The 24,815-nt window shown below is 42.5% G+C and overlaps 4 protein-coding genes and 1 long non-coding RNA gene across 7 annotated transcripts; 2 read left to right on the forward strand and 3 right to left on the reverse strand.

The window, feature by feature from the left end:
* Positions 1-584: 584 nt before the first annotated feature.
* Positions 585-4,845, forward strand: fhl2a (four and a half LIM domains 2a). Its single transcript, XM_057044428.1, has 6 exons — positions 585-728; positions 2,552-2,727; positions 2,805-2,979; positions 3,413-3,582; positions 3,697-3,883; positions 3,997-4,845. Exons 2-6 carry the CDS (start codon positions 2,572-2,574, stop codon positions 4,146-4,148), a joined length of 840 nt encoding a protein of 279 aa, XP_056900408.1. The 5' UTR covers positions 585-728; positions 2,552-2,571; the 3' UTR covers positions 4,149-4,845.
* c1h2orf49 (chromosome 1 C2orf49 homolog) lies at positions 4,719-6,695 on the reverse strand. The gene is made up of 4 exons (XM_057044442.1): positions 6,541-6,695; positions 6,226-6,389; positions 5,867-6,110; positions 4,719-5,696 (listed from the first exon to the last, which is right to left on the reverse strand). The coding sequence occupies exons 1-4, from the start codon at positions 6,643-6,645 to the stop codon at positions 5,640-5,642; spliced, it is 570 nt and encodes a 189-aa protein (XP_056900422.1). The 5' UTR covers positions 6,646-6,695; the 3' UTR covers positions 4,719-5,639.
* A 2,767-nt stretch (positions 6,696-9,462) lies between these two features.
* Positions 9,463-13,245, reverse strand: gpr45 (G protein-coupled receptor 45). 3 transcript variants are annotated; one of them, XM_057047096.1, is made up of 3 exons: positions 13,024-13,245; positions 11,985-12,193; positions 9,463-11,569 (listed from the first exon to the last, which is right to left on the reverse strand). In XM_057047096.1, the coding sequence occupies exon 3, from the start codon at positions 11,465-11,467 to the stop codon at positions 10,310-10,312; it is 1,158 nt and encodes a 385-aa protein (XP_056903076.1). In that variant the 5' UTR covers positions 11,468-11,569; positions 11,985-12,193; positions 13,024-13,245; the 3' UTR covers positions 9,463-10,309. The 3 variants fall into 3 exon arrangements, with proteins under 3 accessions (XP_056903076.1, XP_056903067.1, XP_056903086.1); XM_057047087.1 differs by having other exon boundaries at positions 11,967-12,193; XM_057047106.1 differs by having other exon boundaries at positions 11,967-12,193; positions 13,043-13,241.
* Positions 13,246-16,201: 2,956 nt separating this feature from the next.
* pou3f3a (POU class 3 homeobox 3a) lies at positions 16,202-18,891 on the reverse strand. Its single transcript, XM_057047740.1, has one exon. It carries the CDS (start codon positions 18,251-18,253, stop codon positions 16,985-16,987), a length of 1,269 nt encoding a protein of 422 aa, XP_056903720.1. The 5' UTR covers positions 18,254-18,891; the 3' UTR covers positions 16,202-16,984.
* Positions 18,892-18,939: 48 nt separating this feature from the next.
* LOC130533940 (uncharacterized) lies at positions 18,940-24,484 on the forward strand. The gene is made up of 2 exons (XR_008952738.1): positions 18,940-19,497; positions 23,971-24,484. It is a non-coding gene; the product is annotated as an uncharacterized LOC130533940 (long non-coding RNA).
* The last annotated feature ends 331 nt before the right edge of the window (positions 24,485-24,815 follow it).

Below are 24,815 nucleotides of genomic sequence, written 5' to 3' on the forward strand. Positions count from 1 at the left end.
TAGAGCCCTTAATCTAGTGACGCATTTTGTCAGTGGAGAGTATCCAGGGACCTCCGGGTCAGGAAAACCTGCAGCGCAAACAAGAGAGGATAATGTTGCAGAGCTCCTAAAGTTTTCTTTCAGGATAGCATCACATTGGAAGGTTGGGATTTCCCTGTCAGAAGAAATACAGGGAGCTGGAGACAGATGAGATAAATATAAGGTGAAATCTCATAGGACAACGCTTGATACTTGACCCTTGACCCTTTCCATTATGCATGGATGCATGCATGAATTATGCAATAGTGACACTTGTGATTGTGTGGAGTGCTATGATGGTAACTGTTCATGTCTCTTAAGGGAAGCTAACAGCCATTAAGAAGCAAGAAAGGGGAAAAATTGATTGTCTTTTGTGGTGAAACAGTAAAGAAAGTAACAAAGTAAAGTTAAAGTGATGGTGAGGAGGTGAGGGAGTGAACAACTGAGTGACCGTAAAAGGCCACACGGTCTCGCTGGAGATTGAACAGGAGAGTGAAAGGGGGCTTGGGTTTATCTATGTGAAGCACTGTTGTATTTATAGATCTTCTTTAAAAAGATTTCCAGCCCCTTTCCGCCAGTTTCCCCTCCTCCATTTTCAATTAGCCCTTAATGGGTGGAGTAATGCAATCAGGAGTAACTACAGCTCGCACGTAAGGCTGCTCTCAGTCTGCCCCAGACTCCGCACAGACACACACTCCTCAGACGGGAAGGTAAGACAAACCTCTGTTCAGCTGCTGTGATATCACCCATTCATCCCTCCATCTTTCCACCCATTCATCCTCTCACTGGTCTTCATCCATCTTCCACTGTCCTGGGACACAGATGCTCGCTGTGCTCCTGTATTCTCCTACCTGCCTCCCCACCTGCCTGCTCATGGTCCCTCTCTGCAACTGCACATTACTTCTACTTTTTAACCACTTGTCGTCTCTCCGCACTTCACAATTGCAGCAGAGACACAGTTTTGTTTTTGTTTTTATCTCTGTCCATCTTCATATCAGCCAAAGCTCTTTTCCATCTTTCCATTTGCTGATCAGGTTATCAACACCAAAAAGAACCCAATGCACGCTCATTACTTAGCAAACAATCTCGGCATTCTTTTGTGATGCAACTTCAGATAAAAAATGGTAAATGGATCCAAAAGACTCGCAATAAGGTTTTAGTTTTTATTTCTAGTCGGGAGACTCTGAACATCCTTTCTCCAGCTCCCTCATCCAGAAGCTCCAAAAGGAATTTCAGGGGTCAATCCATGTTCAGGGTCTACCAAGGCCTGAAGTGAGAGAATAATGTATCAGCTGGTGAAAGGAGTTGGGTCAAAATTAGATCAATACCATTTTTCTCACTTTTATGTGACTCTGTTAAGAGGGTATTTGGATTTGAATGAAGCTTTTATTCTTTTATTGTATTATTCTTATTTACAGATTTAGTTTGTAAAGAAGCTTACAACATTTTTTGTACGAAAGAATTCAAAATCGATGCCCAAAAGTATTTCCAAGGCCTCAGAAAAAAGTCTTTAATAAGTGAACAGTGTACCCCAAAACTGTCTAGTTAAAAATACTCTGTAATTTAGCAGGTATCAGGTATTTACCAGGCTCAGACATGGTTACAAAAGCTGGCTGTAGATCAGTTTGACATTAAAAGATGTGAACAAGGAGACTTCCAGATTGGCTGCATCAAAGAGATCCCAGAAACAGCTGCTTCACATAGCTGCAGGTTTTATTTTGGCAGTTCACATTATCCTTTTTTATTTTTAGGGGTGGGATGAATCCTTATATAAGCTAGGTGAGTCATGAAGGGAGCAACAGACAATGAGGGAATGTGGGAGGTGTTGGAAGTTACCGAGAGCAAAAGGAGAAAAAGACAGTCAGATTAAATGACTGACATAAAAAGAAACTCACCTCACAGCGGATTGCCAATGGTGAGGTGGAACTGAGCACTTCAAGAACACAAAATAAAGAAGGAGGAATTATTTTCTGCCTTTGTATGCTGGAAAAGCACTTTTGGAATTTCCATTCACACATGGTTAAAAAAAAAATCTGTGCTACCTTCAGAGAAGAATATATACAGCCTGCTAGATCCTTGGCCAACAGGGTTTCGGTATTTAAACCGAGTTGGAGTAACCACAGGGCTTAACATGCTGACCACAAACAGCTGCGGACTGTGAGTGACCATTATTGCGAGTGCCGTTCAAACTAACACACACTCACATGCACACATACGCGATGACAAGCAACACTTTTCTCCGGCGCTGACAGCTGGATGTGAACTGATGGATGGGTCGGTGTACAGTGGCGGGGTGACCGCTGGTATGCAATAGGGCAAGAATTGACTGTCTCCGAGCAGGACTGATAGTGGTTATTTATATCTGTCTCATCTGGCAACTTGTCGTCCTGACACCGAGAACAGGAGAGATGAAAGTAGAAGAGCGCCACATGGAAAAACCTCGTAACATGAAGGACATCATTGTTTCCCAAAAAAAGTGAAACACAATACTTTTTTAACAGTGCGCCCTCTCTTTTTTGTCATGCTTCATTAGGAGGTTCCATCCGGGTCAAAATGACCGAACGTTACGATTGCCACTATTGCAAGGAGTCCCTGTTTGGGAAAAAGTACGTTCTGAGAGAGGAGAATCCCTACTGTGTGAAGTGTTACGAGAGCCTGTACTCCAACACCTGTGAGGACTGCAAAAAGCCCATCGGCTGTAACTCCAGGGTACGTTGTGCATAATTGAATGTGATGAAACCGTCCAGGTCGACTAGTCCTGATGTGTCCCACTGTTGTTCCTGAAGGATCTGTCCTACAAGGACCGCCACTGGCACGAGGACTGTTTCAAGTGTTTCCAGTGCAAGCGCTCTTTGGTAGACAAGCCCTTCTCCACCAAGGATGAGCAGCTCCTCTGTACCGAGTGCTACTCCAACGAGTACTCCTCCAAGTGCCACGAGTGCAAGAAAACCATAATGCCAGGTAAGAGCAGAGAGTGGGGCATGAAAAGAAAGGCACAAGGCATTATGAGTCTAAATGCTCTCAGACATGTAGAAGCAGGGCAAGCACAGACCACATAGGCTGTACTTGGTATAGTACAGTATAGTATAGTATAGTATAGTATAGTATAGTATAGTATAGTATAGTATAGTACAGTACAGTACAGTACAGTACAGTACAGTATAGTATAGTATAGTATAGTATAGTATAGTATAGTATAGTACAGCAAGTCTTCTGACGCATGCAGTTTTTTAAAATTTTACTATATATATTAAGGTTTGAATAGAAATTGTGTATTAAATAAGTATGCAATACATAAGATATTTTCTAGCGAGGAAAATTCCTGATTACAAAGAACAAAATGTTAAACCCTGTGCTGTTGTTTTTTTCTGTTGTTTCCTGTGTTTCTCTGAAGGCTCCAGGAAGATGGAGCACAAGGGGAACAGCTGGCATGAGACCTGTTTCACCTGCCAGAGATGCCAGCAGCCCATTGGCACCAAGAGCTTCATCCCAAAGGACAACCACAATTTCTGTGTGCCCTGCTATGAGAAGCAGTTTGCCATGCAGTGTGTGCACTGCAAGAAGGTATTGTGGGACACCTGATACATTGTTCAGACCCCTCTTCATTTCCCATCAACCACTGCTTGGCCATTTCACATTTAAGTGGCTCAATGCTCGACTTTCACTGCTTTTTATCAGCCTATCACCACCGGAGGGGTGACGTACCACGACCAGCCGTGGCACAAGGACTGCTTCCTCTGCACCAGCTGCAAGCTCCAGCTGTCTGGCCAGAGGTTTACCTCCAGAGATGACTTTGCCTATTGTCTCAACTGCTTCTGCAACCTCTATGCCAAGAAATGCGCTTCCTGTACCACCCCTATTAGTGGTAATCACATTAGCTTTTTCACTGACCACATCAAACATGAACATTAAATGAGTTGTAAGTCAAGACATTTTTTAAATTATTTTTGATCTAATTTTGATTTTTTCCTTCCTCAGGACTGGGAGGCAGCAAGTATATTTCCTTCGAGGAGCGCCAGTGGCACAACGACTGCTTCAACTGCAAAAAGTGCTCCGTGTCCCTGGTCGGCCGCGGCTTTCTGACTGAACGTGATGACATCCTGTGCCCAGAGTGCGGCAAGGACATCTAACTTCACCCAGCGTCCTGGCCAACAAGTGATCGAATAAACATGCTATGAGAGAGAAGAACAACTAACCAACACGGCATCTTCATTCTAGGGCCCGTCTGAATGTACATTGTTGTATCCAACAACATACAAGCTACTAACAGTGTGAAATTTAGAAGGAAAAACTGTTTACTCTGAGAATAAGTCATTACTAGTATATTAACTGTTAGCATGAATGTTAAGATATTTTCTAATGAAAGAATGACCTGTTTGCAGACATATAACCATTTTCAGTTTAATCTGCAAGTATGTTTTCAAATATACTAATGACTGCATGGATTAGGTTTATGTAAGTGCAGGTTTTATGAATGCGATGTTACCAACAATTTTAATTGTCTATTGCATGTGCATGAAATGAACTTATAAATAAAAAAAAGTGTTTCAAAGACAGTTACTACAGATTTCATGTGAGCTTCATATGTGGGAGGATTTATACATTATTAGTTTAGTTCATATTAATGAACTAACCCAATAATTAAATAATTAAATTGATCTAACTTCTCACTTTTCTACATAATAGAAGCAAGCAATTTATTTTGACCATTTATTTAAAAGACATTACCACTGAAAGTGACTTTAGAAACACAGTTAATTGTGCATGAACAAGAAACTGTAAAAACATTTTAAAAAAATCTAAATAAATATGCTTCAAAAAGACAAATGTGTCATAATGTCAAAATTCTTGTGTTTATTTAAGATCTAAAACATTTTCTTCTCCACTCTAGAGTGATCAAAATCTTTCAAAAGCTTAGATTATTTAGTCGATCACACTCTGTAGGTTGGGCTGTATGTACTGAAAAAAGGCCAGCACGAAACTGAACGTCCTGCTTTTGGCTCAGCGTCACAGTTAATGTGTTTTCCTCCTGGAGTTGCACTTTATTCCCTCTGAGACACGGCAGTCTGTAACATGACTCACAGTAATCATATACTCATCCCTCTGACTCAATCTGCTCAATGCAAATGATTGGATTCAAAAATAAATCAGGCATGTATCCATCTGCATAAATTTAGACACAGACAGTCCTGATGGAGCTTAGAAAATTCCAGTTTGATTGTTAAGAAACCTTTTATTTTCTTCCAAAATGTAATTATTTTTTATCAAAGAACTAATCATAAGTGTTTAAAAACCCAAACTAAGCATTTATCTCACACTTAAAACCCAGTACAAGAGGATTACTTGGTAAAAAAAAAAAATAAAAAGCCAACCAAAACACACAAGTCCAACTGCTTATTTAGTCAAGTAGAAAATCTCAATTTTAAAATGGAGCTGCTGATGACTGAAGGACACTTGAGATTACGGAAGCCTGCACTGATCACCTCTCCACCATGGACCTTGTCATGGACACACAGGTAAAAATGGTGCAAGATGGTGGAAAACACACAAAGGCCAACTGCAACGTTTGGTGGGTGTTTGTAGAGACGAGCCTTTCCTTCACACTCTAGATCCCCACAGCGTCAGGGCCATGTCACATGCTGGATCTTTTTCTTCACTTCTGCAGATTGAGTTGCATCCTTGAGAGATTGAGGACAAAACACCAGAAAGTATGTCAATAAACCACGGTTAAATAAATGACATATTTCAGTACTTGTCTTAAAATTAGCTACTAAAAATGCCATACAAGCATTAGAATTGCAGGTCAAAATCGTATAGCATTCCATTATTTCTTAATAAATGTTCCTACCGTGCTGCTTGCTTCCCGTTTGAGATTAGTGTTGTTGCTACATTGAGTGGGTGAGGAAGATGAAGTGGTGCTTCCAGACAGCCTCCTGATGGGGTTAGACAGATTTGCAGCAGGTGGAGGTTTTAACCTGTCTGTGACTCCCGTTGTCATGTTTGTTCCCCCCGGTTTCTTTAATTTCACAGGGCCAGAGTGAGAAGAACTACCATCAAAAACAATCAAAGGTCTTTTCCTGCTGTGATCATTACTGGAAATGAAAACAGGAAATCAAAGAAAGAAATCAGGGTTATTGGAATCCCCCCAACATTATCAGGTCCTGTTACATCGCGAAGATGAAATATGGACATCTTCACTGTCTTTACCTGTCTAATCTGTTGCCGACCGATGTGTTACATTCTCTCTTTTTATTCACTCTCTTGCCCCAGCGGTTGTTGGGAAGACTTCTCTGCGGCAGAGGGATTGCATGCCGAAGATAAATCTCTGTGAGATGGTCCCGATTTTCACGTCCGTTAGTTTTGACGCTTTTCTGAAACATTACAAAAGGGCTGTTGTAGCGCATTCAAGTCAACAAGGCATCAGACGCTACACAGTAGCTTGTTTGCTAACAGCATGACGTGCTTACCGTGCCTTTCCTCACATTAACACCAGCTTATCTGTTTCTCTGCTGACTTACTCACCTCACGCAATATTAATTGCATAAAGTCTTCAGACAGCAGCTCGGGGTGCAACAGAAGATCCACATCAGAAATACCCGTTGCATTCTGTCCACTGTAAGTCGCCATATTTGCGTGTGGACTTCCTGTTTCCCGACGTGCATCGCGCGCGCCACAACAACTCAACACCGGCGGGGTACAAAGAAAAGTATCCCAACACTACAACTGATTTTGGAATCACTCAAGATTATTTTTTTGATACATTAAATAAAAGCAAGAACAATACAGGTGCAGCAAAGGAGGTAAAGGAATTAGAATGTGCTGTTGTATCCTTGGAGACTTGCAGCCAAGTAACACCGAATGGTTCCATTGGTTTCAGGATTCTCAATATAAACCTGCATTTCGTTCACATTTTCTTCACATGTTGCCCTTATCTCTATATGGCTTGCCTAGCATGAAAGGGCAACTTCTGGCTTGTGATAATGTGAAATGTTTGTAGTGACATGGTGTCCTGAAATATTGTCCAAATACACTTATCTGTCCCTATACATTTATAGTAGATTTATTTATAACTTTGCATGAGTCAATATCAAAGGGCCATGTATGCATATGTCTGCCTGGGTTGTTTCCTTCCTCTTTCTCTGTAGATCTGTATTCCTCTCCAGGTTGGTCATTTTTCTGTGGTCTTCAGCCTCTGACATCTCAACCTCTAATTTATCATCTTAAAATTCAGGTACTCTCTCTTCACCTGTGTGGTGACCAAATATATAATCAAGAGCTTCAAAAACAGCATCTCGATCTGCTGTGAACAAGGCCTCAAAGTGGCATCATTTACCATGTAAGATATGAGACCACTTCAGTAATATGGAAACAATGATGCACCTGCCGGTGAGATGATGCGCCCATCTGACAGGATCTGTACTGGGCAAAGGTTCCCTGTAGTGTAGCAGTAGTGGTTTCGTGCGAGCCTAAGGTGTGTGTTTGTGTGTGTGCATGCGGGGGTGTCTGCATATGTCCACCTGACAAATGAGGGAAAATCTGAAATCTTTTTTTTATGATAAACTTAGCTTCAGTTTTGTTCAGGAACGCCAAAAGTGTGCAAATGTTGATGAAAACACACACAAAAAATGATGCACGTTATAGAGTTTGTTTTGAGTGTTGAACTCATCTTTGGGGGAAAAATGATGACATGTGAGTCATGTGACCGTATTAAATTCCTTTTTAAAGGGGGAATTTTTAAAATGGGTCTAATTTAACTGCAAACTATGCTTGTGTTATTTTGGTAAATATAAAATGTAATGGACATAAAAATGGCCCGGCTCAAAACGGTGATTCAGGACTGTGAAACTATGTAAACTATACTTTAAAAATGGAACCTCGGTCAATTCCCCAAATAAGATAAGGCCTGTAACATTTTACCTCATATTTTCCAACTGTACGTTGAAATTTTCTATTACTGTCTGCAATTAGTTTTGCCCAAAAAGTGAATTAAGATTGCCCTTTTGTCATCAGTAAAATGTAGCTGATTTCAAATGCTCAGAATTGTATTTATTGAATATAATGAATACAATGTCAGACAAATCCAAGTGCAGCTATAGGTCAGAACTGCATAATTGTCTTAATTTGAGCCTTGCTGCAGAAAATCATCATAGAATAAGAAACAGAAAAATATAGAGGGGCTTTGGTGTGAGAGATGTAGGTCAGTCATGTGGATTCTGTGTACATTGTTTGTAAATGAGCAGCATCATTCCAGGCTCATCACGCCAACCGATCACTGGTTGAACCAGCGCCATCAGGCAACCTTTTCAGAGCGATAACGGCACACAATCGGGCTGAAGACCAACTTTTCTCCCAGAGCTGCGGCCTCGATCGGGGGGGGGGGGGGGGGGGGGGGGGGGGGGGTTGTTATATCGATTTGCCAGACAAACTCTCATTGTACAGGTGCAGTGACAGTCAACTTAGTTTTCTTATCTTAATCTTATTTTTTCTTGTTAACCCTGCAGTTACATAAGTGCCACTTTTAGAATGAAGAACAAAACATCTTTAACCAGAACGTCAGGAACCTCATTTATAAAACCATTATTAACAAAAACACGCAGACAACTGCACATTTTTCCACTTGTAATCTTTCTCGACCACATCCTGAAGCTTCTGCTAACGGAGTAAAACAATTGCTGCCATTGAGCGGCCAGTGGAGAGACCTTGGGACAGTAATTTGTCGTAGAGGAACCATGTGTTCCATATTATGAATCCTGGGTCTGCTGATCATGTGTTTACACGAGTAAAGGGGAAGGAATTATCGATGGATAGATTTGCCTCTATATGCCAACAAGGCTGAGCTTTACTTCAAAGGATGATTCAAAAGTTAAAGCGTTCTTCATGAAATGGTGCAATAAGAGATATTTTATTCCTGTGAAAACCCTGAAACTCCATGATCCAATTCTGTAACTGACAGCACATTTTGTCCACGTTAAATGAATATAACCATTTTTTTTCAGTATGTTTAGGATAAGACTTTTGTCATACAAAAGAAACCATCTAAGGACTTTTTTTTCTGAGTGATTGATATTAGATCATAATCAATGCAAAATAATATCTTCTTTATTTCAGTTTATTTTGGTGACATTTTTTTCCATTTTTATGTGTTCCAGACAATTCTATTTTCTATAACTTAATTTCAGGAATGAATTGATCTTGATAACTTTTTATTTCTCATTAGTCTTTCGTCTATTCCTCTAGATAAGTTTCAAAGCTGAAATCTAACAGAGCGCCACAATTTATAAAGGAGATGGAGAATTTAGAGCCAAACTAGCTTCATAAGGAATGGGCAAAGAGCGCCCCCTGTCTGTTCTGCTTCGTAACGGAACAAGACTCCTTTTCTGACTGGAGTCTGCTGGAGTGTTGCAGATTATCTTTTTATACATCAGAAAATTATCTGAAACCACATTTCAGTATTGGTAGATTGGATTTAATTAGCAATTCTGAAAGTGGTTACCATGGTAATGTCAGCCTCAGTTTTCCATGAATTCTAAAGCACAACATGCTACAGACTATCTCATCCATATGCAGCTTATTTATTTATCTGTATAGTTTATTTGTTGACAAGAATATGTTTTCCAGCTGAGTTCACCGGTCTGTCAATGCTCGTTAAAGTTCTTTAATTACATAGCGTGTTTTTTTCATTCAAATGCAATAAAACAGTCAGGTAAACATACACAGATCAAAATACGGATACTGTTAACACCCATGGTTTAAAATACGATGTTTCAGTAAATAAACTATGTGTTTAAGTTGAGGAAAATCTTTATATGCGAGGTTCTTTCCTCTAAGAACACTGATGAATCTTTTAACACTGAATAAACCTGGAACTGTTAACACATTTAAGTCAAATATTACACCAATGATGTCCGGAGCATAAAATCCACATCTGCAAAAACAAAAATCACAGAAAAAACAGGTAGAAAACACAAATGGCAGAAACTAAGACATTATTTGCAAAAAGTTCTGCATCCATAACCACAACCATGATTTTTTTACAATTATTATTTGCATGACTGACAAAACTAGCATATCACAAATTGAATTCCGATTCAGTGATTCAATAATTACAATTTTGGATTACATCACATGGTCGTAACAGTCTGAGAGTCCTGCATACAAACGTATTTATCCTAAAATTTGACCTGAACATAAGTGTGAAATTTTGCTGAAATTCTTTAATCTACAATGCTGCGTTTGGCACATTAATTGCATCAAAATGTGAAAACGAGCAGGTAACTGCTGCTTGGTGGCTTCACACAGACGACTGCGTCTCACTGCACACGTAGATGTTGCTGGGCCTCACTCTCCTGTGGGCCCGGCCCGCCACTCTGGGACACAGTCTGCAGGTTTTGGGAATGAACTCCTGGCAGGCCTCTCGGAACTTCCTGATCCTCCAGCAGTAGATGACAGGATTAAAGACCGTCTTCAGGTAGCTGAGCCACAGGGCGCCTATGCTGACCGGGTAAAAGACGGAGCTGTAGTAGAAGCGCCTGCTGAACACGGCCAGGAGACTGACCACGGTGTGGGGCAGCCAGCAGACCGAGAAGCCCACAAACAGGATGAGGATGGTGGTGAAGGCCCGAGTCTTAAAGCTCATATCAACCTTGACCTGTGGGGGGCGCTGCAGTCCGGTCAGTCTCATTTTGCTAACTTGGTTGAGTGCTGGCAGGCAGGAGTGCTCACTGGTGTGGTTGTGGATCCTAATGGTGTTGCGGCGCACCGTGTTGAGAATGCACAGGTAAGAGTAGAGCATGACGGCGAACGGCACAAAGAAGACCGCCACTGCCAGCAGCACTGTGTATCCACGGTCCGCCACGGAGTCTGAGTAACCTAGCACGCACTGTGGTGCCCAGGTACCCCCGATCCTTGCCGACCCCCTCCTCCAGCCAACCACGGAGGGCAGGGACACGCACAGGCTCAGCACCCAGGAGCCCGCGATCAAGAGCTTCGCCCTGTGAGGTGTCAGCTTGTCCTGCCGCTGCACGATGATGAGGAAGCGGTCCACGCTGATGATGAGGAGTATTGACACGCCTTCTAGGACAAACAGCCAGTAAAGCATGATGGACGCTCGACAGAACTCGCTCCCGAAGCTCCAGTCAGCACTGGCCACTGTGACGGCAGTGAAGGGCATGCAGAGGAGAGACAGCATGATGTCTGAGAAGGCCAACGTGGCGAGGAGGAGATTGATAGCCGAACGCATGGCAGGTTTCTGGTAAACAATCAGACACACAATGGCATTGCCGAGGAATCCAATAGTGATCATGAAGATCATTATAGCTGCCAGGGTCACACGGAGAGTAACTGATATGGTGGGAGGCGGAACTTCTGAGGGGAAGAACTGTGCAGCCTCTTCGGCTCCGGTCTCCAGGAAGGCACATTCCTCCAGAAGGCTTTCATTACAGAAAGCCATAGTAGCTACTGTCAGCTAACACTGGCCCATACGAAGGTATATGATGGGCTGGTATTATCAAGGAGACTTTGTTTTTCAGCAGTTGACCCGACAAGAAAATACCTACAGTAAAGAAACAAACATGTCGTAAATAAAACACGAAAAAACCATATTTGAGCTCACATCCAAGTCCAACAGAACAGGGCGCTGAATAATTTCTCTCACGCCTCTCAGAAGACGCGGCTGGAAATGTGGTCATTAGGTAACCGGCTGACATCCGATGCTCTGTCATCAATCACTCAGCTCTCATTTTAAATCTGACAGTTATCAGGGAAGACTGATGGACCCACGTGGTGCTGGTATTATGAGGGGATTAACCCACAGAAATGTGAGATGCGCCGCTCCGACGGGCATGAACGAGCCTGATGAGTAACAGCGGAGCGTGACATATACAGACATTCACACCTTCCACTAATCAACACATGCAGGAGAGAGTTTATCAGAATTAAACTTGACTTACACAAGTGTTTGTGCACACCCCTGGTGTCGATGCCTGTCCACGGCCGATTCGGATGAGGCTCATTATGGTTTCAGACACTGACTAGACAGACGTCAAGCATCCTCACATGCACGTAAACACGCACAGGACACGTTTGTTGCTATGGTTTCCACTCCCTGCTGCGGTTGGTCAGAGGCCGAGGAGATCATTCTGTAATTCGGGTCTTGATGGGGACATTCCATGAGGAACTGGGGGACAGGAAGTCCAGACAAGGGTCAAAAGCACAAAGTTAATGTTGAGGGAACTAGATTAGATTACATTCCAACAGATCACAGTTGCTTTAAAGCTGCTAACAGGATCTGAGCTAGCTGAAAAATTAGACTTTTAAAACATTACCATCATGTTTCAGTGCATATTGCAACAGATAGTATACACGGCATCATAGCTTGTTCCACAATAGGTGTTACTATTGAGGAACAAACATTTATCTAATACCAAAACATATCTTAATGTGTATCTTGGTATCGATACTGTAACACTACAATGATGATTTTAAAATTTGATTCAGTGACAAAAAAATCTGTCAGGATATGGAAATGTTCTCACTTTATTTCTTCATAGCATGTTTGAATACATTGTTGTATGTACACTGAATGTAGTATTCAGCACGATTAAATGAAATCCAAGTACATTTTTACAAAAATCCTAAAATAATTACGAAGAGATGTGCCAAGGGTGTAAGTCGTTAGTGTGACCGCCAGGGGGCTCCTGTGGTTATTGTTCGATATTATTTCCATTTAATTCTTTAAATAAAGACATACAGAGTAGTTATTATGGTGCAAACACCTAAAAATCATTCCCTTCAGTTGTAAATCCTTACTATAGGATTCGTTAGATAACATCTGGACAAAGACACGAGTAGAGTAAAACGTAATTAGTCTATTTCCCCTGTATTGATAGTCTAATATCTACCTCCCATCGGGTGATTTAAGAAAACAGTTTAATGCGCCGACATTTCTTACACCTTCTCCATCAATCTGGTAGTTATCTGGTCAAAGAAGTCGGTGCAAAATCTCACCACACACAAATGGAGCCACCTTGAGGTTACAGCTGACGTCGTCGTCAAACCCGTCAGTTTGATGGCGATGTGTTATTTCCCCCTCCTCTTTGTGTGTGTCGAGCTGTTTCCAAAATACAAAATTCCCTTCTCAACGTTTTCTTGTCGAATCGATCGCCATCGTATCGCCTGTGGATGCTGCTGACGCCAGAAGAGGAGCAGGTGGTCCCTGATTTAAAGGAGCGGTGCAGCAAATGCACGGAGCAGCTTACATAATCTCGCGGGGAACAGAATACTTTTGAAAGGCTGGAGGAATTATCAATCAATAAACGCTTATTTATGCCACAGAAATGACACAATATATGTTTAAAAGTGAGACTCCATCAACCCTTAAAAAAAAAGAAATCCAGAGTCACGCAATACTTAAATAGACCGCATGAGGGCAGCATTGCATCTTAAAAAGTCCAGTCTAAACATTAATGTTTATATCTTTGCAAGTATCTTAATTTGATTAATTTGAATTCAATTACAGACTTTAATTACAGATTTTTCAAAAGGAATTATGAAAATGTGTTTTCGGCCACGTGGGTAAAACGCCACATGGATTTTTAGATATACCACAATGAGATTTAAATCTTGTATAAGAATGGTCACATGCTGACATATCAAGTGGTGGGATTTTCTTTTAAGTAATGTGCTTGCCTAAATTGGCAACGTGCCCATGTGTTGAACATGCCCATCAAACCAGTTCCACTCTACCGGTCTGGCACATGCATGCTCGTCACGTCCAGTGGCACCCACACAACAAGCTTGCTACTGAGAGAATTAATTTCCTTGTCCATTATTCCACAGATGTTAGCCTTAATGTCTTCTTGTGTGGTGCTCCATCATTCACCAAAAAGCAAACATGGGAAAGTGGAAACTGTTCACCATCAAATAAGAATATTCCAGGACACAAAGCCTTTAGTTAAAGAATTTACACTTGATGCATGTACGACATTAAAATAAAAACGAATGCTTCCACCTCCATCGTACGTGCCATGAGTGTTCACACTAAGTAAGCCATAGTGTGTTAATCAGTGTTAGATATTAATAGTTAACCAATCTCTGCAACACAGAAATAATTAACACTAAACAGTGGGGACTGACGAAGTGCAATGCGCAGTGTAGTTAGACATTAAGATTTGAAACACAACTGCAGTTAAAGACTTTTTTGAATGGGTTCCGATCTCCATCTGTTGTAGCCAAACTGTTCGATACAAACAAGAGGGAATCGCCTCCTAATAGCTGCTGTATGTAGAGTACCAGCAAATGAGGCTTTAAGAGCAATTATGAACAATTACACAAGCGGTTTATGTTGGAGCGCATAATAACGTCCTTAGCATGCGAACACTGGCCACACCGTGTTGGAGTAAATGTATTTTAAGTTGCGCATGTAGGTGGGAACGCCGACCACAGAGCTGCAACGAGAAGCACATGTGCGCTGTGCGCCATTTTCTGTTGGAGGAAGGTTTAGGGGTTCAGGTTACAGTAACATCATCAGCCTGCACCTTCAGATCACTGCATTAATATTCAGAGGAGACACCTTGCATCTAGTGTGATGACAAAACCCTTTGAAGGGTTTTTGATCCCCCCAATTCCATTCTTATCCCCCATCTTTACATCGCTAAGCTTTAAGGGGGATCACACTGCAATCCTGCAAGCTTAGATTTTTTCTTTTTAATCAGAGAACTTTTGACTTTGCAGCTCCGGGAGAATCCGTCATCACGCAGTACACGCTGTTTCTGCCATTGTGTGATGTTGGTGTGGGAGCTGAATGCGCACAGAAGATTTCATTTGCATGTCAACATCAGGTTCCCCACAAGAAAATACATAATTTTTATAGTTAGTCTGGTAAATCAATTCACTTGGATGACAAATCATCACCGTGGGGTGCTTTGGTGGTTTTCTTGAGATGTCGTCTGTCTAATCTAATGAAGGGATTAAAGTGTGCTCTGGATTAATGAAGACCCAATGAACCCATGTGTAAACGTCTACTCATTCATACAGGCAGGCTGTTATATTTAACCTACAGGGCCAGGCTTTTCCTTTCCCCTAAATTTTTCCTCACGTTGAATGGTGACCAACAGGCACGCCACGTGCACCCTTTCACACATTCGTGTTCGTTCATGTTTATGTTACTGACTCGGCAGGAGTCTTCATCCAAAAATACCTATAATAATGTAAGAAAACTCTAATTTCATGATGGATTAATGACGTCCTGTGAGGTAAAATGTCAACTTTATGCTTTTCACGTGAAAAGTATGCAGCACTTGCAGTAATGCATTAACCTCCAGCTTTGTGTTGTGCTCATTCTGGTTCCTCCGCACCTGGTACACCGACCGATCTTTGACCTCTCTTGACCGTTTATTGGTTAGCTTAGCTGTGAGCGTTTTGAGTCACGTGCATCATCTTTGTGCTGATCGGAGTCAGACAGAAGAATTAAATGCAGATTTCCAGGCGTCTCTCTGCCTGCTCACCAAACCTGGTGTAGGGGCAAAAGATGGTGTCACCACGTCTCCATGTTACCCTGGCAACTGCCGCAGAGGTGAACCGCCAGGTGGGACAGCCGACCTCAGCTGGCTGCTCTCCACAGAGCTGGAGTCCATGTTGCTGCCACGGGATCCTGTAGGCAGGTCTGCACCCAAACAGCACCTCGACCTCCAAGGATGCGTTCAATGTAACAAGTTGAGCTGGGTTAAGCGGAGTTCACTTAACTGGCAGATGGTCACAATCTCAGCTATTGTTATTGAGATTTATATGGCTGATGAGCATATACAAGGAAGCCTAAAAACTCTATTTTTATAATAGATTAAAAACAAAACTCTTAAACAGCACTTTGGGGTAAAAACAATATTTACATGAAGTGACTGGTGAATTTCTTATCTCGCTGCATAAAATATTAATTACAACTTTATATAAGTTACTAAGAAAGTTGAGGAACTGTGTGTGTTTCAAAATTTTAAAAAAAAGTTCATTCTAACCTGAATATAAAATAACTACATAATATTTTTAATCAATAGTGAAACTTATTCTTGTGCAAAACATTTTAATGGATTTTCTCTGTTCATGATTGTCTTTATCCCAGTGTGTGTGTGTGTGTGTGTGTGTGTGTGTGTGTGTGTGTAGGGCTCGCCAAATTGTAGATAACTGAACACAATTATTTTCTTCTGTCAATTTTATTAAATAATTAGTCTATTCAATGAAAATTAACACAGTGGAAAATAATAAATAATACAAATCATCACAAGAATACACAGCAGACGTAAGTGTTGAAGAACTCAGGAGAACATTTGCTAATGTTTGAAAGAAATCATAGGAAGGAGAAGGACGTACTGGGAATTATCTGGAATTTAACTTCTGACCACCTTAATGTGTCACAATATAAGTCCACTGGCACACAACAAAAATATGAGAAAGACGTTTGGAGAGAGATAAATTATTGCTCATTATAAATGACGTGATGGATAAAGCACATTGTCTTATTTGTCTCACTGTTCAATAACAGAGGTTTGGGCAACAACTCCTGCAGCATGACGAGGGACATTTTTATTTAAAACTTTTTTAACAATATAGAGATATGAAAAAAAACCACTTTGACCTTTTGAATATTACTAAAATGTCCATTCAGGAGGCTGTTTTTGGTAAACAAATATTACATTTAATAACCTCTGACTTCTTTTCCAGTCAATTCTTTTTTTAAAAATCTGAGATTGAAGTGTCCCAAATATTGATTTATAGTGCAGAAAATACTCCGTGGTGCATAAAAGTAGATATTTGTCCTGCTCTGAAAAGAGTACGCGGTGGATAAGAATATTGTTATGGATCAATACCCTAATGCAAGCTGTAAGAAAGTCGATTTTCTTCAGATAATGGGAAACGTGTACTGAATTCTATAAAAAGGGTACGCGGACTTTTTGTTGTTTAGATGTTTTACGGTGTTTTACGTATCGCTGTACATCCTCTTGCAGTCTAACGAGGGCGACGGCGTGTCCGGACCCATGCTTCCCACCTGTGAGTACACGTCCTCCGGCGTGCGTGGCAGCCCAGGCGGCGTCATGCGCTTCTCTTTCTGCCTGCGGTTGCAGAACCAGACCCTGACCACCTCCTTCTCCAGTTGCAGAGTGTCTGCTAGAGAGTTGATCTCCTGCGCGGACGGCTTGGGACACTTGAGAAAGTGACTTTCCAATGCGCCTTTTACGCTCACTTCGATGGATGTGCGCTTTTTCCTCTTCCTGCCCTGTGTAGCGATCTTGTCGATGCTGGTCGGGCTCCCGGTTGTGGAATCGGCCTCCTCCAGCCACTTGTTCAGCAGGGGCTTCAGCTTGCACATATTCTTAAAGCTCAGCTGAAGTGCTTCGAACCTGCAGATGGTGGTCTGGGAGAACACGTTGCCGTATAGGGTGCCCAAGGCCAGGCCCACGTCCGCTTGGGTGAACCCCAGCTTGATTCGCCGCTGTTTGAATTGTTTGGCGAAGTGTTCCAGGTCATCAGACGTCGGAGTGTCTTCGTCTGAATGCGGGTCGTGGTTCACCCCATGATGCTGGTGATGGTGCGCGTGGTGGCCGTGGTGATGGTGGTGGTGATGGTGGTGATGGCTACTGTGATCCAGCTCTGGTGACTCCCCGCGCACCAGTCCAGGGTGCATGAGGCTCTGACCCGCGTGTGAGCTGAGCATCCCGTTGACTGTAAACCCACCAGGCTGCGAGTAGATGAGGGACTGTTGCTGCTGTTGTCCCTCGGAGATGCTGATGTGCGCTGCGGATGTGCCACTCCAACTTCCTTGGTGCGCTTGATGGGGTCCGAGGTGCGGGGGCCTGTGGTGCAAAGCGGTACCGGAGTGTAGATCCTCCCTTGTCGTGTTTCTTTTTGCCTCCTGCGGCTGGGAACTGGGGGTCCAAGGAGAGCCGGCCTCGGCCACCGCCACTGCCGCTGCGGCTGCCGCGGCTGCCGCGTGCGGCAAAGATGTCACCCATTGGTGAGCATGGCTGAGCATGTGGCCCCCGTTGCTCCCCACCATGGCTCCCTGCATGAAGTCACTCTGCACCATCTTTACTGAAGGGTCACCTCTGTATCCACCAGACACTGTTGTCACAGCGGTGCTGCCCGGCTGCATGCCGCCACCCCTCCGATCAGAGTGGAGGATCGAGCCGGGTAGAATCCTGCTGCTGGCGAGGTACGGACTCGTGGCTGTTGCCATCCCCCAAAGCATAGGCTTTATATCACAATCTCTGTTTCTCTTCTCTTTTTTAAAATGATTATCTCCGGCTGTATTCTAATCCATTCACAAAGTAACTGTCACAGAATGAGCGACAGCGTTGCGCGTTTGGAGGGAAAAGCGCGTAATCACTCCACAGAAACGTCAAAGATAACTGTAGTTAGACAGCTCGGAATGCTGAACCCTTTCTTTGCTTTTCGGTGGACGGAACACTTGTCTTCAAAACTTTTTATCTGTCCCAGGAGCAGCGCAGTGCTTAATCCACACAGATTATATGGAAATCCACGCCGAGTTTTGCGTAACCGCCCTCCTCCAACCCGCTCGTCTGCCACTTCAGCGCGACCGAGTTACAAAGACAAAATGTTAAGCGCGTCTATGGTTCTGTAGTAGTTTCTCTCTCTCTCCATCTGCTGTTTCTGCGCGACCTGTGCTGAGGGAAGGAGCCGAGCGTGTGTTTACGTTGTGCCAAGTCTGCGTATTCCTCTCGCGTCTCCGTCCAATTACAAGGAAAGACTCTGCAGAGCTCCTGCTGATTGGACACAGAGCAGGAGGAGTTGTGCGGGTGTCCGTCGAGCTCGTCTGCGCAAAGTTATTGTTGCATAGAATAAAGTAACAAATATCGCATCAGCCACACTTCGACCCTACCTCTTCTACCTCTACTACTACTACTACTATTATTATTATTATTATTATTATTATTATTATTATTGCTGCTGCTGTTGTTTTGTTGTTGTTGTCTTATACAAAATAAATACTAGATGTTAGTGATTGCTGCTCCCCGTGATGCCTTTTTGAAAGCAGCGGAGCTGCGGAGTCAATTTTGGATACATGGAGCCTTTCTACGCCTCTCGCATCCTAATGCGCTCTTCTTTTCATATGTTAAAGGAAATGTGGCAGTGGCGTGACGCGCCGCACTGCTGAGTCCTGAAGGTGCACAAAACCATCTAACAGTTAGATTTTAGTTTCGGTCCTCCAAAAATTCATCCCAACAGCTCCAAAACAACACAAGCTAGTTGTGCGGGGATGTTTCCACGGGTGAGTTTATGGATGACCTGTTAAATAAACGCGTTGGGCGGAATTTTGAAACCACGGAGTTTGCCCGATCTGAAGGCCCCTAGAAAGGAAAGTATCGACTTGGACGCCTGGAGGTTTTGGACCGGAGGGGAGAGCCAGGTGCAGCCAAATAAATGTGCAAATGTATGTTTTTCTGTGGAATCGACTTGGCTCATAACCAAAAGGTAGGAAAGAAACAGATTCAGATTATATATAACGGAGCCTTTCTATCATAACATCTCAATCCCTCTATTATAGTCGGTTCCGAACTGTCTTTATGTAATTTACAAGTTTAAAAAGGTAATTTTCACTCAATAAATGTATGTTACCTCATTTACTGACAAAAGTAAAACATTCTGTATGGGGACTATTTGAAATTCATAAACTTCATAAGTTAAAGAACACTTTCTGAAATCTGAACCGTTTTTGAGAACTGTCAGAGATTTCAGTGTGATTTTAGGATTTCGCTGGGTATTTGTTAGTGAAGGAGAGGAGAAGGGGAGCACAATGACACATTTACTCACAGCCGCAGATGAAGCCAAAGCCGCAGGCTGCACCTCCTCAGAAATGAAGCCACAAAATGCTGCTTTGCTTCTTTAAATCTGTAAAATCGCCACAATAAGATTTCTTTGGCAACCAATTTAAACAACCATCATAATGAGCAACTGAAAAATGATCTATTAGCAAAGACATTTGGAACTTTAAGTGAACTTTCCTGGTTGTGAGTTCGACGTAAAAAAAATATTTCACCTTAGTGAAAGAATAAAAACACACACCTTTGTTGCATTTTCACTGAACTAATTTTCAAGTCACTTGTTTTTAGCTCCAAGTATGCATCTCCCTTACGTACAATTTCTTTTGTGGGTTTAAAATGTTTCTTAATTAACGATTGGTGAGGGTGATAATCATTGCACAGGTGGGAGAGGAGCCACCGTGTGTGTGCTGAAAACATTTCTGAGTTTGAGTCCACTGATGCTCATGAAGCTCCAATCACTCCATTACTGGAATTTGCATAAATGTGTATTCGTGTTCGTAGGTCTCAACTTCATGGCTGACTAATTCCCCTGTTTATAATCACTATTACCATCATTAAGCATCCATTGGCTGGATGGATTAGTGAGTCATATTTTTCTACAGAACTGGCAACGAGGGTTTTAAGCACTGGCAAACTTGTGCACAACTTCGAATCATCTGAAGTCCACGTGATTATTTTATTCCACGGTCGATAAAAGCTGTTTAATTTTGAGCTGCATTGAGTAAAGGCAAGGCCTTGCTGTGCAAAGCAAGGCAGTATTTCATGTTTGCAGCACAATGTAGAGCGAACCAGACGACTCTGGGAATGCACTAATGTTTTTCATGTGTTGTGCTGGCTGGTCGCTGCATCGGGTCCTCTATTTGTTATTCATGAAGGAAGCTGGGTGAAGAGGCCTCCTTATGATGCACATTTTTTTTCTCTCCGCTCTCTTTCTCCTTCTCTCTCTTTCTCTCTCCACCTTGATGGAACTGCTTGACGACAAAGCAAATAATCTGTTTTAGCTAAAGTGAATACAGCAATTAATCCGGCATAATGAGCACAACACAGACAGCTAATTGTCATTATTGTTTCTTTTAGATTATCTTCAAATGGCTCTCCCTCTCGCTCGCTCTCTCTCTCCTCCCTCTCTCCTTCTCTGTCAGGTCTTCAATATGCAGATCGTCCGTTTCTGCCCCTGGGCTATTTTCTTTGGTAGACTTTTTGAAATATGGTAATGCTTCCAACAAAAATTGCAAAGAAGAAAAACAGGGGGAAAGGCCTTAATCTGGGCTCCAGGAGTTTTCCACTCAAAGAAAAGAAAGAAAGTGAGAACGTTCTCGTATTTGCGCTCTTGTTCTTTTCTTGTTTCCATCCAATTAAGCTGAAATAGAAACACAAACCAGGCAAACAAACAAAATTAAGTGGTGACAATGAAATCTGTTTGCACACACACACACACACACACACCACACACACACACACACACACAACACACACACACACAACACACACACACACACACATTCTTGTAAACCTATTGCCCATTGCCCTGCTCTTTACCCGAACCCTAAACATCACAACTAACCCCTAACCCAAACACGAACCTAAACACGAACTCTATAGGAACCTAAAAAAACTTCATCCATGAAACCGCATCAAACAGTCCTTTGAAGTTGTGAGGACCAGCCAAAATGTCCTCACTTACCAAACATGTCCTCCCTTTGCTAGTAGAATCAGGATTTTGGTACTCAAGAAAGCACACAATAATGCTGGCGAAGACAGGAAGCACGTCGGATTAACACAGTCATCTCTTGTCATGTCGGCCAAGCAAACAGAACTTTTTCTTTCCTTCTCTTTTTATTCCTCCTCTTCACTGCCATCCTGTGGCCCTGATCGTGAGCGTGGTTGACCTTCAGCTCTCCCTGAGATGCAGAGATCTCTCACAGCGTGAGCCTCTATCCAGCAACCCCCTGCCGTGCACTTAAATCGGAAGCACAGGCCGCCATGTAGAAGTCAGCCAGGGGAAGAGACAAAGCACAGTTAATATGCTACGGCGAGAGAAGACAACAAAAAGAAAAAAAATGAGGACAGGGGAAAGAGAGTTGATGGAAGTGAGAGAAGGAGAAATATGTGGCAAACATGACCAGTTAAAATCCATTTCTGTGGAGTCCGACTGCCAACTGACGCCCTGAAAAGTTTTCTGGGGCAGTCTTGACTCTAGCGGCCACATGTTGGAAATATTCACTGTGGAAGGAAGTGTGAAAAGAAAATAAAGGAGCTATGTTTATCATTCTGGAGCAACCTCTACTGGGGCTTAAAATGATTTGATGTGCTGGTTAAACATTGTTTTTGTTTGGCCTGTAAGTGGAAATTAATGTGTGAAGAGCATATTCATTAATCCCAGCGGTTCTTTGAAAGGGGCCAAAGTGACAAGGAACAAAATACCACCGTGAAAGAGCACAAAGTTATCACTCATTTTACTTTCTCCGAGCCGTTTGTGTGTACACAGCTGCTCGCAGGTGTCTGAAATCTGGCCACCACAAAGTGTCCACGAGCATTTCCATAATGGTGGAAGACGTTTTTGGAACGACGGCCTGTTACAAGCAGACCTTTTTCTGAATATTTATGCTAAACTAAACGAAAGACCCGTCCAGAGGAGAAACATCTGTGCCTCCGTAGAGGAAGAGAGAGAGAGAGAGAGAGGAAATTGAGAAAAGATGAGACTCACAGGGTTTTAGTGCATTCAGATAAAGTCACGGCCAGATCTGGAAAATACAGATCTCACGCGGCTGCAGAAAATAAAACAGAAACGTTGAGTTAAAGAGAAGGAAGCCTTGGAGTTTTTAATTTCCTCTTCAGCTTTTGCTGTGGCTCACAAACTGAAATAGAAATGAAAGTAATTGCGAATACGTTTGTGGTTGTGTCTGTGTCTTCCCACAGCTTTTATTCCAAAACTTCCCATGCTTCCTTCTGTACCTGCAGTTACAACCAGTATGACAGAGAAATTTAGTCAGGAAATACCTCCAGCTCTGCAGCCTGAGGCTACAGACAACCGTGGCCCTGTACCCAGGTCCGGTCCGGAGCCAAATCAAACAGCGGTTGTCCCCGAAGGGCCGGTCTGGCTGAGTCTGGCTGACCCTGCACTTTTCATGAATGGACAGATTTCTCTGTGAAGCTCCCATCGAGGCCCACGAGCTCATAAAGACCCTCTGTAGTTGGGGAGGCTTCTCAGGTGGGTTAGAAGGAAAAGAAGGAAGTATCAGATGCTGAAATATTAAGTGACGTCTGATACAAGTGGCAGAACGGTTTACACCGTTTTGGTTTCATCCCCGCTCGGGTTACGCTGCGCATCGCAGATCAGAGCTTTAAAGTGAAAATGTAAAAGGAATCAGTCAATCTGATTATGCATATCAATTCCCTTCTGCGCCTTGTACTGAGCAACCCTCCGGGACCGTGGCTGGGTATCCGTACCTGCTCTATAAACAAGAATTCAAATTAAAATCCAAACGTGTGATTATTCAGCAGGGTGAGAAAGAGCAGCTGAATTCATTACGGCTTCTTTATGCTCAGTTACAATTGGACTCGTTTGAGCAGTTTGATACAGCGGAACAAAAGAACGTGGCGACATGTCTGCGCGTGCATCAGCTGAGATGTCAATCAGCGCACCTTACAGTGGAATCTAATTAAATAAATAGTATGCCTGTGCCTGAGCACAGCGGGATAATGATGTCGTGTAGCTTTGGAATTAACACTTATTTCAGCAGAGGAAGGCGAGTTTCACAGCAACGCACCCAGGTTACAGATAACTCCACAGTCCTCTGAAATAAAGATGCCTTTAGAAGCTCCAGCCACAGTGTCATCACAGACAAAGACACATCGTACTGCTCTTCGTCTCATTTTATCATGTGATATCATGGTTTAGATGCTTTTTACATTCGATCTTTTTCTGTTATGTTTTTCTGTAGCTGCCCAGGCTTGATTCTTTATATATCATCTGCGAGCCTTTGTGCACATTGTGATACTCATTTGGATGCAGTGTAAACCTTATTGCATTTATCCAATCAGCTCTCCCTATTTCTCAGATATAAGGCACGATTTAAAAATGAACAGTCTTTATAAATACGTTTTTGTCTGATTTTCAAAGTTATTCCACTTGATTGATGATTGCCTCCTGAGATGCTTTCAACATCCTTCCCCAGTGTCGACCTTCGTGGGCTGCTGATCATGACAGCAGAACCATACGGAGCCATTTATCCAAGGGAGGTTGGACTCAGCCTCAGTGCCACCTGAAAGCAGCTGGCAGCAGCACATTTGTTAAAGTTTGGGCTTTTACAGCCGTACGCACCAGTACGAGACGTGACAGTTCAATAAAAGATAAAGAAGAATGTGTAAGTGAAACTCAAGCAACTGCATAATGGATGAAGACACAAAGGACACGGGCTCTAAAGACAAGGAGAGTGTTGAAAAGAAATTTGCTGGTGTGGAGATTTTTGGGCTATTTAATAAACAACGATCAGCTTAATTTATAGTCCCTGATTTAAGCCATCGCAGAAGTCATGTTGTAAATGCAATTTATGATTGAAAATGCATTTGACTGTCTTAGATTAATGAAAAGGTTTTGAACAATATGTTTATAATAAACTCATCCGACCAACAGTAACTGAATTGCATCTTCAATTAAAAGGAAAACAACCTTGAATCTTTCTCCCACCATTATCCAACAGCACTGTTCTTTGGTGACCTTGTTTTGATGGTGACACTAACAGTCAACACACTGCATTAATAAGGTGAAATGGATGAATACGAGCACCCAGTTTACATGTATTCTATCTGACTGAAAAAGATGGATGAACCACAGAGAGAACCCACACAAGACCACTAATGTTCATGTGTAGAGGGCTGAGCAGTCGAGCCCAGAACATTCTGGCTTTGTGGTAGCACCTTTAAACCTGTATATTAATTTAAACAGAATTAAGCACAACTACTGTT

Source organism: Takifugu flavidus, chromosome 1 (genome assembly GCF_003711565.1).
Source record: "Takifugu flavidus isolate HTHZ2018 chromosome 1, ASM371156v2, whole genome shotgun sequence".
NCBI classification, from domain to species: domain Eukaryota; kingdom Metazoa; phylum Chordata; class Actinopteri; order Tetraodontiformes; family Tetraodontidae; genus Takifugu; species Takifugu flavidus.

What these genes read in the sequence shown, in the direction of transcription:
- c1h2orf49 (XM_057044442.1), bottom strand. Translation starts at nt 6,645, where the DNA reads ATGGCGACTTACAGTGGACAGAATGCAACGGGTATTTCTGATGTGGAT. An exon ending in TGCAATTAATATTGCGTGAG is followed by an intron (nt 6,390 to 6,540) that starts GTGAGTAAGTCA and finishes GTAATGTTTCAG; the next exon opens with AAAAGCGTCAAAACTAACGG. An exon ending in AACGGGAAGCAAGCAGCACG is followed by an intron (nt 5,697 to 5,866) that starts GTAGGAACATTT and finishes CAATCTCTCAAG; the next exon opens with GATGCAACTCAATCTGCAGA.
- gpr45 (XM_057047096.1), bottom strand. Translation starts at nt 11,467, where the DNA reads ATGGCTTTCTGTAATGAAAGCCTTCTGGAGGAATGTGCCTTCCTGGAG.
- fhl2a (XM_057044428.1), top strand. Translation starts at nt 2,572, where the DNA reads ATGACCGAACGTTACGATTGCCACTATTGCAAGGAGTCCCTGTTTGGG. An exon ending in CAAGAAAACCATAATGCCAG is followed by an intron (nt 2,980 to 3,412) that starts GTAAGAGCAGAG and finishes GTTTCTCTGAAG; the next exon opens with GCTCCAGGAAGATGGAGCAC. An exon ending in AGTGTGTGCACTGCAAGAAG is followed by an intron (nt 3,583 to 3,696) that starts GTATTGTGGGAC and finishes GCTTTTTATCAG; the next exon opens with CCTATCACCACCGGAGGGGT.
- pou3f3a (XM_057047740.1), bottom strand. Translation starts at nt 18,253, where the DNA reads ATGCTTTGGGGGATGGCAACAGCCACGAGTCCGTACCTCGCCAGCAGC.